The sequence below is a fragment of the Limulus polyphemus genome, unplaced genomic scaffold (assembly GCF_000517525.1).
Source record: "Limulus polyphemus unplaced genomic scaffold, Limulus_polyphemus-2.1.2 Scaffold569, whole genome shotgun sequence".
Lineage (NCBI taxonomy): Eukaryota > Metazoa > Arthropoda > Merostomata > Xiphosura > Limulidae > Limulus > Limulus polyphemus.
Window position 1 is genome coordinate 507,558 of NW_013666179.1, and position 15,118 is coordinate 522,675.

A 15,118-nucleotide genomic window follows, 5' to 3' on the forward strand; every position below is an offset into this window, starting at 1 on the left:
TTTATTTTTAGCTCAGCCTCGAAGTTTTATATCATTAAACATTAGAGAAACATTAGAAATAATGAAATATGAAAAGCAAAAACAAGTATTAAATAGAAATGAAGGACCAGCAATTCAATGCATTGATATATGGCAAGATATATTATTATTTTTTATTTTTATTAACGGAAATATGTAAATAACAATGAAGTAATGCAACAAGGGGGAAAGTATAAAATAGTCTTGTAAGTTACTCCTGGGAATGACGTAGATCACGTCAAAACATGTAGTTGTAGAGAGATATTTTAAAGTGGAAGCCGTATGGCTTCAATAAAGTTTTTCTTGTGTAAATATAAAAATTGTTTTTAATTATTTATTATAATTTTTTTAAAAATTATAAATCAATACATGAATCATATAATAAAGATCAAGAATGTTGGTTCTGTATTTAAAATAAAAATGTATTAAATGTAATACAAAGAAAACAGTATAAGAGGTGCTTAACACAACCACTTCCACTTTAATTTCTTTAACAAAATACTTTAAGTAATTAACAAGAAATCTTCTGTAAAAGCCAAAAGGTTGATATGCTAAAGCTCGTGTAAGTTGAATGACAACAACAGTAAGATTTAGAAAGTTATAAAAATTGCAAATAAAGTAATTAACAAAAACTAATGTAACCAAACTAATGACAATGTCATACCATACATGGAACTGTTTTATAGTTAGTATTAATGTTGTACCATATATGGAAATGTTTTATAGCTAGCATTAACTGTACATAATAAGAGCTTAAACTAATGGGAGGAAAAATGATTGTGATCAATACATTAAAGCATTTCACTTCTATGGCGTGATTTCTAAAAGATCTAAGTGTAGATGTGAATGTTTTTAAAAGGTTGTGATATTCTTTAAAACGTTTAAATTCACAAAGAATAAGGAAGAATATTGGTAAACAGTTCTGTAAGTTAAAATGAAGTAAAATGCAATTACAAGATTTCTTATTACATACAGTAAATAAGTGTTCCTGTATTTGTACATTGTTGTTTTGTTATTCAAATTGATTGCTTAAAAAATATTTCAGTACTTCAGCAATACTAAAAAACTTGGTTAATGTTTTTATGATTGAATGTTTAAAAACATGATCAGCATTGTACTACATAGTGTTTTAAAATTACAAGGTCAGTCAAATTCAAAGGTCTCAGGCATGTTAATGGGTGTTTAGATTAAAGGGTTTAAAAACAGATATAAAACGGGTATTAAAATATAAGCCAGAAAATATTAATATTTTTACTTTCTACAAATGTCATAAATAGGAATTTAAAGCTATATGACTGTCTGTCTATTAGTGATCACAAATACTATTAACATGAGGTATCTCGGTGTAGTATATGGATCTTAATGAAAACATAAGTAGTGTATTAGTTAATTCATATTTGTCAAAGAACATCTCCTGGCAACAGATATCAACACAGAAACAAGACTGAGCTACCACAACAAAAAACACCAGAACCTTATGTGACCAAGACTGTTATGACAAGACTTGTTCTTAGCCCCTGTTATGCAACTTGTAGCTCATTTCATCTTGCTTTCCTATTGAAACACTTGAAACGAAATAGCCAAATCTGTTATTGTTTCTGATTCAGTGTTTGTTTACCTTTGCTAACAAAAAGGTCTCATCATGAGTAGTGGTCTCTGATGTGCTGTGGTTGTTTGTTATAATTGTGATAAAATCAGTAACATTAGTTTTCATATATTTTCCATGAAAGATGAACATTTGTTTAAAACATGAGTTGATAGATGCAAAAAAGCAGACAAATTTGATTTGTTCAAGAATAACAATCAGATGTTAGGATTACTTTAGTAGTAATGATTTTGAGAGAGACTTAAAAGCTGAGACTAAATACATATATCATTCCTTCTCTCTGATTACTGCTGTCATTGATTACAAGAATTGAAAATGATAATGAACTTTTGCCGAGTGAATGTGTGGCTCGAGTGCAAAAATGACAAAAGGAAAACTCGTAAATGATATCATCTGTTCATCTTCAGAGTACCATTGAGACATGTGATCAACGTTTTTCTTCAGATCCAAGTCTCAACTATTTAGTAATTGAACTTGAAGCTACTACTGAAAAATAGAAAAAAAAAGCTATTTTAAGAGCGACAATGTCTTTGTTGAAGAAAGAAGGGAAGAAGGGTTCGAATTCTGAATGCTGCAGACAAGTTACCAAGATATCAAGTACCCAGCCTAAGAATATGGAAACTGATAAAGTAGGGAAAAACTGGTTTACATCATTCAGTTATCTAATATTTCAGTTATATGTTTAAAAATTAAGTAGTTTCAAATGATATCACTATGCAATTCAAAACAATGTGCTGGATATGATGCCTAAAAATTACATCATTTAACTTTTACAATACGAGGTGCATGAAATTAATGGAGGAATTGTTCTTTCATGACATGATTGCTGTAGCAATCTTTGCTACAGTATGTTTTTTAACACCACATAAAACTTCTAAATTTTAATTCTAATCATAACCATCAGCCTGTTCTTTCATTTATAGGAAGATTTCCAAGTGTTTGCAGCTTGCTCAGATCTTGTGTTAAGCATAATGATCAACAAAATGAGCCTGTAGTATCTTATGTATTGACTTTTTTGTAGTGCAGATGTTATAATTAATTATAATACATTGTTTTACTATTGAAAGAATTAAACAGTTGCTGCCATAAATAACGTGTATCTGTTCGTTATCTTACTTCATACATACGATGTGTCCAAGCAGTAATGTCATTTTCCATCAGCCAGTCACAGTGTAAATACCAATTGAGTAACAATGTAATGTAATTATCTGTTCATGTGACAAACAGCAAAGTGTGACAATAATACAAAGTAGATACATTTAGAAAAATGTTTAATACACTTTCAAAGAAATATAACTCTAACAATTTCAAAAGCAGGTGTCTGCATGGAATTCCTACCTAAAATTTAAATACATATAAAAGTTGTAATTCGACATATGTATGGTAATTGTTCACACTTAGCAGAATTAGACCCTATTGAAGGTGTAAGTTAAAAGGTTGATTACAAATAAAATAGTTTTGGTGAATTTTATTATAGTTTTTTTTTTAACTTCACATAGCTATCACTTCACTACTACAGTCAGTGCTTCAGTACTTATAGAAGAAATTAATTTTCCTTTTGTTAAGATTATCTGGCTTAGTAGTGTACAATGTATGTAAAAGTTAAATGTAAATTCCAAGAAAAGTAAAAACATGAATGAAGATAATTGTTTTATTTGAATTTTGATCAATAATTCCTGTTATAATGAGGTTTAAAAAAGCACATCAATCTACATCTTCATTGTAGCAGTCATTTACGCTATTAGTAGTGACTATGGAGCTTTTATGTTGTATTGTGCAATGCTGGCATTTTTCAACACTATATTTTCAGTTTTAGTGATTTTTTTTCAATTAGGATCTGAGAGAAACAATGGCTAATTTGACTTTACAATAATAATGTAGTAAAGTTAAACAACATCACATTTTTTACTGTTATTTTTATGCAGTCTGTGAGTTTAAGACTGGGACAGTTCTCACATATAACATGTGTTACACAAGGCTGAAATCTTTTATAATTAATGTTCATGATGGTAAAAAACATAGGATCAAAAATTTTATAAAGAAATCCAATAAAACTTTAGCTCTTTCAATAGGCAAATGGAGGAAATGAATGTCTTTGCTCTGTATGAAGATAAGTCCACCTATTGAAAGTGCTAGGGTTTTATAATTTAGTTTTCCATGTATGAATGTTAGAAAACCAGTTACACGTTCTTTTCTTTTACAAATGTAATTGGAATTATACAAGTTTTTTTGCCCAAAATAACCAACAAACAGTTTTAAAGTACATTAGCCTTTCTGTATGTAAATTCTGGTATGTATCAGCTATTTATATTATAGGAGATTGCAATTTATATGCTTTTATACCTATTACTCAAGTTTGATTGTAATTTTGATTTGATGGGTCGGAGACCATGGTTTGTTACATCATAACCTTCCATAGGTGCCTGTTCCTTGCCCTGTTGGTGCATTGGAACAGTGTGACAATGTGATCCACTCATTGATGTTGTCCATCTAACCTCTGGGCTGTTATCCACATGAGTGACCCTTTTCTATCTTCCCTTGCGGGATGATTTTTGAGAGCTTGTTGGCGATTTAAGTATGCAGGCTTATGTAGGATACTTCATTGGGTATTGTTTCATACTTATATTTATTTGGACAAAGATTTAAGTGAAAGCAATTATACACTGTCAAACAGCCACCCTATAATAAAAAAAAATGTTATTTAAGTACAGATGCTGGAGAAGCATAAAAGCCAATAAACTTAATGTTTGTGTTAGTCATGGTCGAATTTAAAAGGAATGTGGAAGAAACATCTGTAGTTTATGTGATTTATTCTGGTAATAGGACATTTTATACTGGATGCCTGAGGTCTAACTTTTGTACTTCTTGCCCCCCCCCCCCCAATCCACCTGTATTCCTGATACTTAGACTGGGTATATCATACATTTCAAATGCGGATTGCAAGACTGGCGTAGAACTAGCAAATGAAATAGTCTTGTTAATTGTAATTATAGTAACTTCTGTTCTCAGCAAGTGACTCAAATACAGATGTATTGATACTTAGCAGAAAGAATCTTCAAATCTTTCCTTTGAAATATGTACTAACAATTTTTTCAAGTGCTTTGTATGTTTTGCTAGAAAAACTTAAACACTAACCAGCAGTTTGCTACTCTGCTAACATTAGTTACGAGCCCTGTAAGATACACTTTTGTTCTGGCAACAGTACAATCTACTAAGCTGTTCTGACTTGGCTATTTGAACTTAGCAGATATAAAGAAGCTTATTTTTCCGCTTAGAATTTTTTTTCATCTTTTAGTAGTAAGCTGTAGGACAACAGGTACACTTGTAGATTTCATTAAGTTTGACAAACTGTAGTTTTCACATACATAATAAGGTATTCTTTGAGTATGGTTGGAAATGTGGTAAGGTTGTAGAAAATGTTAATTCTTTTTTTGAAAAAAGATCAAATTGAATCAATCTTCATATTTAACTGCTTCTGCCTAAATCTACAACAGTGGAGTTGGGTAATTAGTGGAATTTACTAATTGATTAATTGTCAGGCTCATTAATTGATTATTTTTACATGAGACTAATCTTTATATTTTCAACTTGTTTTAGGTTTTTGAAAGACATTTTCAAACTACTTTGTCTAATATAATAGACATCTTCAAGTAAAACAATTTAGGGTTTAGTTACTTTTTAAATCCTAAACTGTTATACATGAAAATGTATCATATATGCAATGGAGTAAGTATGAAATTTGTATAAAGATGAAAATACAATTAATACTGTTCCATGGGTTTCTCCCAACACATTTTCACAAAGCTGCTAAAACAAAATCAAAATAAGTTAACTATTTGCTAAAACAAAATTGCTCATAGTATATATAGTAGATAATATATAACTCAGTGAAAACAAATTCATTTTGATTCTTGAAAAACAGAGACAGCACATTGCCTACTATTTGGGAAGAAAAGTTGTGATGACACTAAACAACCTATTTGAAAAGATTAGTGGATGTTTCAGAATTTTTTTTCTAATTCCATTGTCAGTACCAAAAATTAAAATAAATTTAAGAATAAAACACTTTTAAGTGAGAAGTTGTTGATATGGACTTAATTTTAGAAATATCACATTAAAATGATTAACATGTTTACATTTTACAGTACAGGTTTGAAGAAACTGTAAAAGATATGTGCATCCTGAGAAATTAATAAATCAAACAACTTCAAGCTTATTGTAGTAGGTAGTGTATATTTGGAACATTACAACATTGTTTTCCCTTTCAGTGCTTCTTGTATAGCTAGAACTAATTTAACTAAACAGGAGCCCTATTATATAAATAGATTAACAAATTAGTGGTATCACACATTGTTACTGTTATCATTTCATGTATAGTAATTTTTTGACAAAAACTATTAAATGAGCAAGTAATTCAACAATCAACCTTTTTTTTGAGTGAATAAAGAGAAATGAATATGAACTTGCTGTAATGTTTTATTAAACCAATCTTATCTAAGTAATACTGATTATGTTTATAGCTTATAATAAGTAAGCATCATATTAAGTTAAAGCTACACTACTGCTTAGATAAACATGAACAACAGGGATCACTGTGGCTAATTCTGTAACCAGTGGCTACACCTTCGCATTTGTATGTTGTGTACAAACAAAACACGTGCATACTGTCATGCACAACCATGCCAGTTGAAGTAGTAATATCTAATATTTCAGTTACTCGGGTAGTTAGAATAATCAAAAATAGTAATAATGACGAAATACTCATTTTAATTAGTTGGTTATTTTTGTAAGTTGTGATGACACTAATTGATTAAGCTTAACACGTTTAAATTAAACAAAAATAAAGAGAAATCGTAATGGCAATACTTTGATTATTTGGATAATTGGAATATTCAAATCATTAATTATTGGAAAATAATTCAGAAACACTACTTATTCCTGCAATGTTGAGAGTTATTACCTCATGGAATTTGTTGCACATGCAACAAGCCTATGGCAAAATCATCATAATTTTTGTAGCCCTCCTCCAATAGGAAGGAGACAACTTCTATGCACAGTAATCTCCATCAGTACTAGCATACGAACATAGCCTTATTCTTTCCTTGGCACTTCTTATGCTCAGTTATGATTTATCTTGTGCCTTTTGAGTTTTGCATCACTTTGATCAGCTGCCTTCCTTTATTTAGTGTTACATTACCTTTGTCCTAGGTGCATTTTCATTCCATCCACCTGATTGCATTTTATTTTTTTCTATAACCACAATGTTTCTTCCTTCTACTCGATGAAATATATAAATAAAATACGAATTTGGCAGTGGATTGCTGTTTTATCAAATCCCAAAGACAGAACCCTGTAAATCTATAACCACACTACATATTCTAATGTTCCACCCACCTAGACAACATATCACTGCTAGTACTGGATTTTTATAATATGCTGTGTTCTCCTATCACAGTATTATGGCAAAAGAAAAACAATTTGGCAAAGAGTAATTACTGCTTGAGAAGGGTGCAGTCTCCTACTGGGTACTGCTCTGCTATGTGTGAGCCCCAGTCTCATGGAAGTAACACCTCATGGTTTTTTTTCCTTTTCTGTCATTATTTCAGAAAGGAGCTTATCTTTGTAACTGGTCTGCACTGGCCCCTCCTCCACCTTCAATGTGAGATTCTAGTTCTTAGTGGTGCAGAGAAGTACAAGGATAGAAAAAAATGAAATAAAATTATGTTCACTCAAGGGAAAGCTATCAGGAAGATTCATTCCCTCATGTAAAGTTACATTTCTTCATGAATTGTTTTTTTTATTTAATCCATGAAATATGTTCACTTTTGTTGGTCATAACTAGAGGAATACAAATGGACTATGCATTCCCAATCGGTAAGGCCAACTAAAAAAGATTTAATTCCTCAAGCAAAGTTAAATTCCTCGGGAATGTAATATTTCAATCTCTGAAGTAGTAAGTACTGTTTCTGAAGTTAACATTTTCATTACCTGAAAATGTATTTCAGATAGATAGATACCTGTACCACCTTCCATTCTTCCTTTTCACTTCCTGTACGTTTTGTTTGCATCATCAAGACTGAGCCTATGATCATATGGTAGTGCTCATGTGGTTTACTATACATGAAGGTTGTATCACCCTACCATTGATAGAGAGCTACAGCATTATGAAGATTATGTCATAGGCTGATGCAATGCATGTAGACATGTGCAGGAGTGGCAGTTTTTAATCACAATTTCAATTGAGCAATTATTTCATTTGGTACTAATCAATGCTCAAAAGTAGTTACAAATCATATGCAACAGTAGCCTAACTACCCTATAACCATTAATTATCATTAGCTTCTGATCAAAACAAGTTATGTATATGGATCAGAACTAATATATTAATCCAATTGTGAATTAAGCTAATCTAATATATCATTCTTACTTAATGATTAGAATGCTTTGATTAATTAGTTGGATACCCTCATTGTTAATGGTATTTTGGGTTATAATCTCAATAACATCTCACAAGGCTCAACCAGTTCAGGAGATTGAGTAGTCCTAAATCCATGTATTAAACTAAACAAATATTAAAAGTTACAAAATCAATATATTCTATAAATTTAACTATTTAACCAATTTTCTTAATCAACTAACTCTTTAGTGAAATGTTTAAGTCATTGGTTACTGTTATGTGCAATGACATACTAATACTCGTAGGTTTTAGATAAGGTCTGCTAACTATATGATTTAATTTTTCTTTTAGGAAGAAGAAGAAAAAGGAGAAACATGACAGGAAGATATTGGAACAAGTATCAAAGATGAACACAAACACAGAACATGAGGAAAAAAATACTATGAAGCAGATTAAATTGACAAAGGCTGAAAAAGCATTTCGAAAGATGCAAGAAAAACGGGTATTTATCAGTTATTAACCCTGTGTTTCATTAATTTAGAATTTCAATAGGTGCTGAAAAATGGTATAATTAATTTATAAATGATGTTTTTGCAACTTTTGATAGTAACTTAGTAGTATGATAGATTTAGGATAATGGATGTACATGGATTACAAATACTTTATTTGGTAAACATATGTTAATAATCTAGGACTACATAAGATGTACAGCAAACAGTTCTGTACATCAGTTTCAAATGTTAGAAAGATTGAACACTCCTATTTTGATTACTTTTGAGAAACTTTTTGGTTCAGATTGGATAATAAATCCCATATGAAGATCTGCTGGGTACTATACCAAACTGTCCAACACCTAACTTTATAAAAATCTCATTTGTGTAACATTCTCTATCATTGATCTAGCTGTAAAACAAGACTTAAAAGGTAACTTTGTAGCTTGTTTTTCTACTCTTTTGAAATAAATTCTTTAAAGACTTTTTTAGGAATTTTTAAGGTTGACATCAAATAAATACACTACAATAGTTGTAGATTAACTTAATTGTTTTCCTCCAATTTTGAACATTTAATTCTGGATAAGTTGTAACATTATTAGTTGTTTGTACTGGACATCACTGTAATTGATAATGGAAGATCAGTTAACATTTTCGTCTTGTTAGTTTTGTATCAAAACCTTTGTATATTTCTAAGCTTCTAAAAGATACTAATATTTTTTAACTTTATACATTAACCCCTCATGCAAATCTTGCTTTCTTTAAATAAGATCTCTGTTTATTAGCAAATGGAACGTATTCTGGAGAAGGCCTCTAAATCACACAAGCAAAGGGTTGAGGTAAGCAACTGTTTTGTATTGAAGCCACAAATCTATAGTTAGAAAGAGCATAGGTTAACATGTATTTAATAGTAAATATGTAATCATGTAGTTCTCTTACTGTTAATCTGATTAGTTTTGTATTAGTGTGATGTCACTAGTTAGCTCTTTCACTGTGGCTGGGACATGTATTTCCTAGTTCTCCCATCCCCTCACACTGCGACTGGGCAGTGGGTCTGACTCGTATATTTAGTTCATCATCGGTTTTGTCATTCAAGATTGCCACACGTGATGTATGGGAGTAAAATGAGTTGGAAAGTATTTATTGTCATCCCACCTAATATTGATATATGGTTTCTCAGTGTTTTCCACTCAGTCTTTCAGTAACTAACAAGATGCCTAAGTGGAATGTATGACAACTACATGCTGACTGTGCCTGCATTGCTAGAGTCGTGAGTAGTAACCCTAATTACTATGTAAGTATGGTAATGCACTTGACTCAAATAGGTTAGAAGACAGTGAAAGTGAGTCAAGTGGTGTTCAAATGCATGAAGATGAAGAAGCAATGAGACAAGAGGATGCTAGCTCTCCATCTAGTGATAATAGTCAAGATGATGAACCCAGACCCAGCAGAGGAAGTTGTAAACAGCATCAACAATGGGAAACATTTGTCCCAGTCTCAGTGTGAGGGGATGGGAGCACTAAGAAATGTACATCTCAGCTGCAGTGAATGGGTTAGAGGTAAAACAGTAATACTTGCAAAATGTGAACTTCTATCTACATAAACATAGATTACACTTTAAAAATGTTGACACTGTAGGAGTCTGATAGGAAAATTTCCATTTTGTGTTAAGTTGTGAGTGTGTCCTGGCATTTAAGTAAACACAATAGTTCTGTTCCAACCACAAAATAAAACTTGCAATGAAAGTACTTAAGAAGGAAGAATTACATGATAGGATGATGAAATCTCTTGAATGAAAGCACTAAAGAAGGAAGAATTACTTGTTAGGATGATGAAATATATTGAATGAAAGTACTTAAGAAGGAAGAATTACTTTTTTAGGATAAAATCTCTTGTAAAAAAAAAACAGCTCTTAATCTTTAATTGTGAATATGTAAAGAAAGAACATAAAGTTCAATAGTTGTAAAGTTATGTCATAAGTGTTATACACAATATATAGGCTTGTTTATAATAGTTGTAATTTGGTGACGATTATGCTTGAACCACTGGCCAACAAACTTCAAACCCAAGCTTAATTTTTCTGGGCTTCCTAGCTCGAGAAAACAAAGAAGCAAGTTACACTAGAGTCTGTGTATGGATGTGTGTATAAATGCATACACTTTATTAAGATACCCACAAACAAGTTTTTAGAACACTCCATTTATGTGCATATGCAAAGTAGACTAATCATGTGATTTTTTCAGGTTTTTTATGTGTATCTGGATATATACCTGAGCAGGATTCTTTACAGTAGGTGTCTGTGACTTGGTGATAAATTTCAAAGATAAACAAACAGCACATGGTCCACTTGTTTTAAAATAATATATTGATAAAACAAGTCAAACGTATATACAAATTTTTGTTACACAGTTGAATCTAGAGCTTTAAATAACTCTCTTTTTCATCAAAAGTCCACATAGGCTGGTTCAGTTACTTTAGAACACAACTGACAAGATGAATTCTTCTCTACTCTGTTATCACAATACAATCTGCAATTATTATGCTTTTTTTATGTGTATTTATAAATAGCCCAACTGAAGCCTAGAACTTTCTACACATTACTAGATATATGATGCAAGAATACTTATGTAAAGCAATGAGAAAAATGCAGAAGGTTCTAGTAACATGACACCAATTTACAACAGTTGAATTACACAACAAAAGATTCTTAAACAGTTATGTAAGCAAACTTGCCATGGCTGTCGCTTCTAGAAATTACTTACTTTAATGCTTGCACTATATAAACTAAATAATACTTTCGTATTGAACTTAAAATGAACAGTCATGTGTATCTAACAGATGCCTCAGGTGATGACTCAAGCAGTACAGATGTAGTCATATTGTGGTTAATTCTACAAGACAATGGGTAATGATTATGGACCTCTAAAACATTTTAAAGTAAAGTATAGTAGTGCTAATGTAGCAGATGGTATCATTATCAAAGATCACTTTTTTTGACTGGTTATTCAAAGACATCTTTCATCATAGTTTATCAATGGTGGCAGATGACAAGGAATGCAAAAATTTCTAGTGACAGGTTAATAGAAAAGGTGAAAGTACTTTATAAGCCTCTTTGTTAGTTGAAAAGTTGTTTTCAGTTGATGAATTAACATAAAACATTAACCTAAAATAAAGTTAAGATCCACTGCTATGGAACAACAAGTTTATAAGAGTAAAAGATGTCTGCTTAAAATGGTCTTCAGGAGTGTTTAAGTTTGGAAATATTTGGATTAACAAACTTTCTAAAATTATTTTGACATAATTTCTAGTTTTGTATATTATTGATGATGAAGATTCCTCATGTGTTGAAAAATAGCATTAATTGTTTGACCATTTTCAACATTGTGTATGTAAATATCTTCCTAATTTACCAACATAAACTTTTCAGAAGATTAGCACTGTACTATACAGGCATTAGGGTTAGCACTGTACTATACAGGCATTAGGGTTAGCACTGTACTATACAGGCACTAGGGTTAGCACTGTACTATACAGGCACTAGGGTTAGCACTGTACTATACAGGCACTAGGGTTAGCACTGTACTATACAGGCACTAAGATTAGCACTGTACTGTACAGACACTAGGATTAGCACTGTACTGTATAGACACTAGGGTGGTACTTATTTTTGAAGTTTTGACTTACAACCCTCTTATTCCCTTCATTTGTTTCAATATATATAGATAAATAATTCTTACCTAATGTTATCCATATTAAATAACATCTAGGGCTTGCTTAAGCTAGTTGAAATTTTGCCTTGTAGCTCATATTATATTTGCAAGTTCTGAATATTCTAGAATGTTTCAGAATACTCTGAATAATTCTGGAAGGTTTTAGATTATTCAGGAATTTCTAGCATATTATAATGGAATATTCTAGCACATTCTGGAATATTCCATAGTATTTCACATTATTTAGAATGTTCATGGACATTCCATATATAAATAACCCACGCTGTCACTTTTTACTTCTGGAATATTCTGAATGATATGACAGTAGCTTCTAGAATTTCTACAAGACCACTTTAGGTGAGCCAACCTAGAGATGATTATTAATAGCCTTAACCTTACTTGGTGGCATTATATGCCCTCAAATTCTGGAAATTTATGGGACAGTTTAAGCTCACTGATCATTAGAAAAGAGGGCTCCATTACATCTAGTTTTTGTTGTTTGAGTCTATCTCAAGGCATGGTTCACTGCTCCTGATGACATTTCTGCTTCTTGCAATGATCTTAACCTCCTACAATGTCTTGTTTAGTATAAGTAGATGAATTCTACTCTTTCAAAACCTGCCTGTCAGAAATTTGCTGGACATCTGTGGTATTTCAGTGAGTTGGTATTCTTTGGTTCATCCACAGAGACAAAATGAGCAATGGTAAAGACACTAAATGAGAAGAAAGGCATAGATGAACCTCCCAAGTATATCCAGATGAGTATGCGGGAATATGAGGACATGCCAACTGAAGGTTTCATCACAAAGAACACAACAGACTTCTTCAGGTGTCTTGAAATTACATCTGGATTTCTGGATTTTACCTCAAGTCATGGAAACTCAGAGAGGCCTATAGGAAGGCACTACAGACAGTTTAACAGATGAATGTGGTAAACTACAATGCTGAAAGAGGTGTGGCCTTTATTGAGGAGTAGTACCATTGTAACAAAGAAGAACAAATCATTCCTCTTTCAGGTTGTGCAGGATCATGGAAGACATTTTTCTAACAGCAAAGAGGAAACAATAGCAATGCAGAAGTAACTAACCACATCAAAATCATATAATTATGTAAATATACTGTTAATATACAAATGTCTTTATGTCATATAGTACATAGTGGTACCATGCCATTGCAGTCTAGAACTTCAACATCATTGAGAAACCTCTAAATATGGTCCAAAATGAACAAAGTTTGACATTCAGTGTTTTTTTTTCATATTGGAACAAAATTAGGAGTTGAGAACTTTAGAATTTTTAACCTGAAATTTTTACGTGCAAATAAGGACCATCCTTAATACATACCTTGTTTTTTATTTTGAAGGTAATAAATATTTAGTAGTATTGGGATATTTGAAAAAAATTTGTGCACAGACAAAATAGACTGATCATATGATGTGTCTGATTAAAAGTTGGTTTTATTAGCTTAATGGTAACAGATTGTAACATCCTAAGGTGGAAGTCCTCCTCCTAATATTTTTCCTGAACTTCTAACTTGAAGTGTAGTGTAACCTTATAATATTAGGAGCTGTCTATTTATTATGTGACACTTCTCAAGTCACTTTTTCACCTCAATCTGTGTCTCCCCCCCCCAATAATTTTTTTTCTCCAAAATTCCTACATTTTATAGATCTCATTGATGTGGGAAAGTATAGAAATCTGATTTCTTTTAACTACTAATATTGAAATGCCTCACAATTTTTCAGTTTTGTTTTACAGAAGAAAAATCACAAGAAAATTATGAGTAGATAATCCTATTAAATTATAATTATTAAGAATATCTTATTGTAGCTACTTAAACCTTAAATGAAATATGATATTTTTACCTGTATTTATAGAAATAAGGTCTTGATGTCCTTTATTTTATTTTTTTAATTATCTTTGCAGGAATTCAACAGACATCTAGATTCACTCACTGAACACTATGACATCCCTAAAGTCAGCTGGACGAAGTGAATACTTAAGACTATTACAGCTGCTGATGTAATTTTGTACCTTATAATAAGAGACAAACATATTGATGTTTTATTCTTTGTGGCTGGACTTAATTTGTGTGTATGTATGTACATGCACACACACACACACACACACACACACACACACACACTCACTTATCAAACTGTTATTCTTGTTTTGTGATTTGATTTTTAAAATAATCATCAAATTACTACTAAGGATTGCAATAAAGAGATTTGCAGTTTTAATACTTTCAATTTTAGTTACACAGTAATTTTGTCTCAAATTTATTTGTTCCAAAAATTCATACTGTAAGATTTTTCATATTATGTGACAAGCTCATGTCATCAAGATGCGAGCTTGTATAATTTTTCTCTTTAATATTCTCTAAACTTAGTTTATTCTACACAATGTCTTTGTACTTGTTTGTCTTGTATATATATATTTTTTCAAAACTTTTAAGAGTTTTATATGAATTTTGTTGTGAAATATTGTAAAAAAAACACACAAAGATAATTTTTATCAGTTATTTAAGCACCATTAAAATGTAATGATAAACAGAGATGTCCCTAGAGTTGGTTTATATAAAAATATGATGATTGCTAACAACTTCACACAAGAATAATTCTTGTTGCAGATAATTTTCATATGAACTCCAAAACGTGTATAGAATGTGGTATGTTGATACATATACTCCAAAGCATTTTGAAAATGAAGGAAATGTGTCTAAAATTATGCTATGTTTAATATGTGTAATAAAGTCAAAGCTCTGTAAGTTAACTACACAAATTAAAAGGACATTAAATACAAGTTATATTTCTTGTTTCCTCATTATACGAGCACATGGTTTGTAGCCTCACAGATTCAAATATTTTCTCTGAACCGCTAACCTGAAGTTTGTT

The 15,118-nt window shown here is 31.2% G+C and overlaps 1 protein-coding gene across 1 annotated transcript in view; it reads left to right on the top strand.

Moving 5' to 3' along the window:
* LOC106459161 (protein FAM32A-like) overlaps positions 1-14,288 on the top strand; it is a 17,243-nt gene extending 2,955 nt beyond the window's left edge. Inside the window, exons 2-4 of the mRNA XM_013918753.2 lie at positions 8,373-8,523; positions 9,298-9,351; positions 14,148-14,288. Of these exons, the coding sequence (XP_013774207.1) occupies positions 8,373-8,523; positions 9,298-9,351; positions 14,148-14,216 (274 nt within the window). The 3' untranslated portion in view covers positions 14,217-14,288. The remainder of the gene's footprint in view (positions 1-8,372; positions 8,524-9,297; positions 9,352-14,147) is intronic.
* The last annotated feature ends 830 nt before the right edge of the window (positions 14,289-15,118 follow it).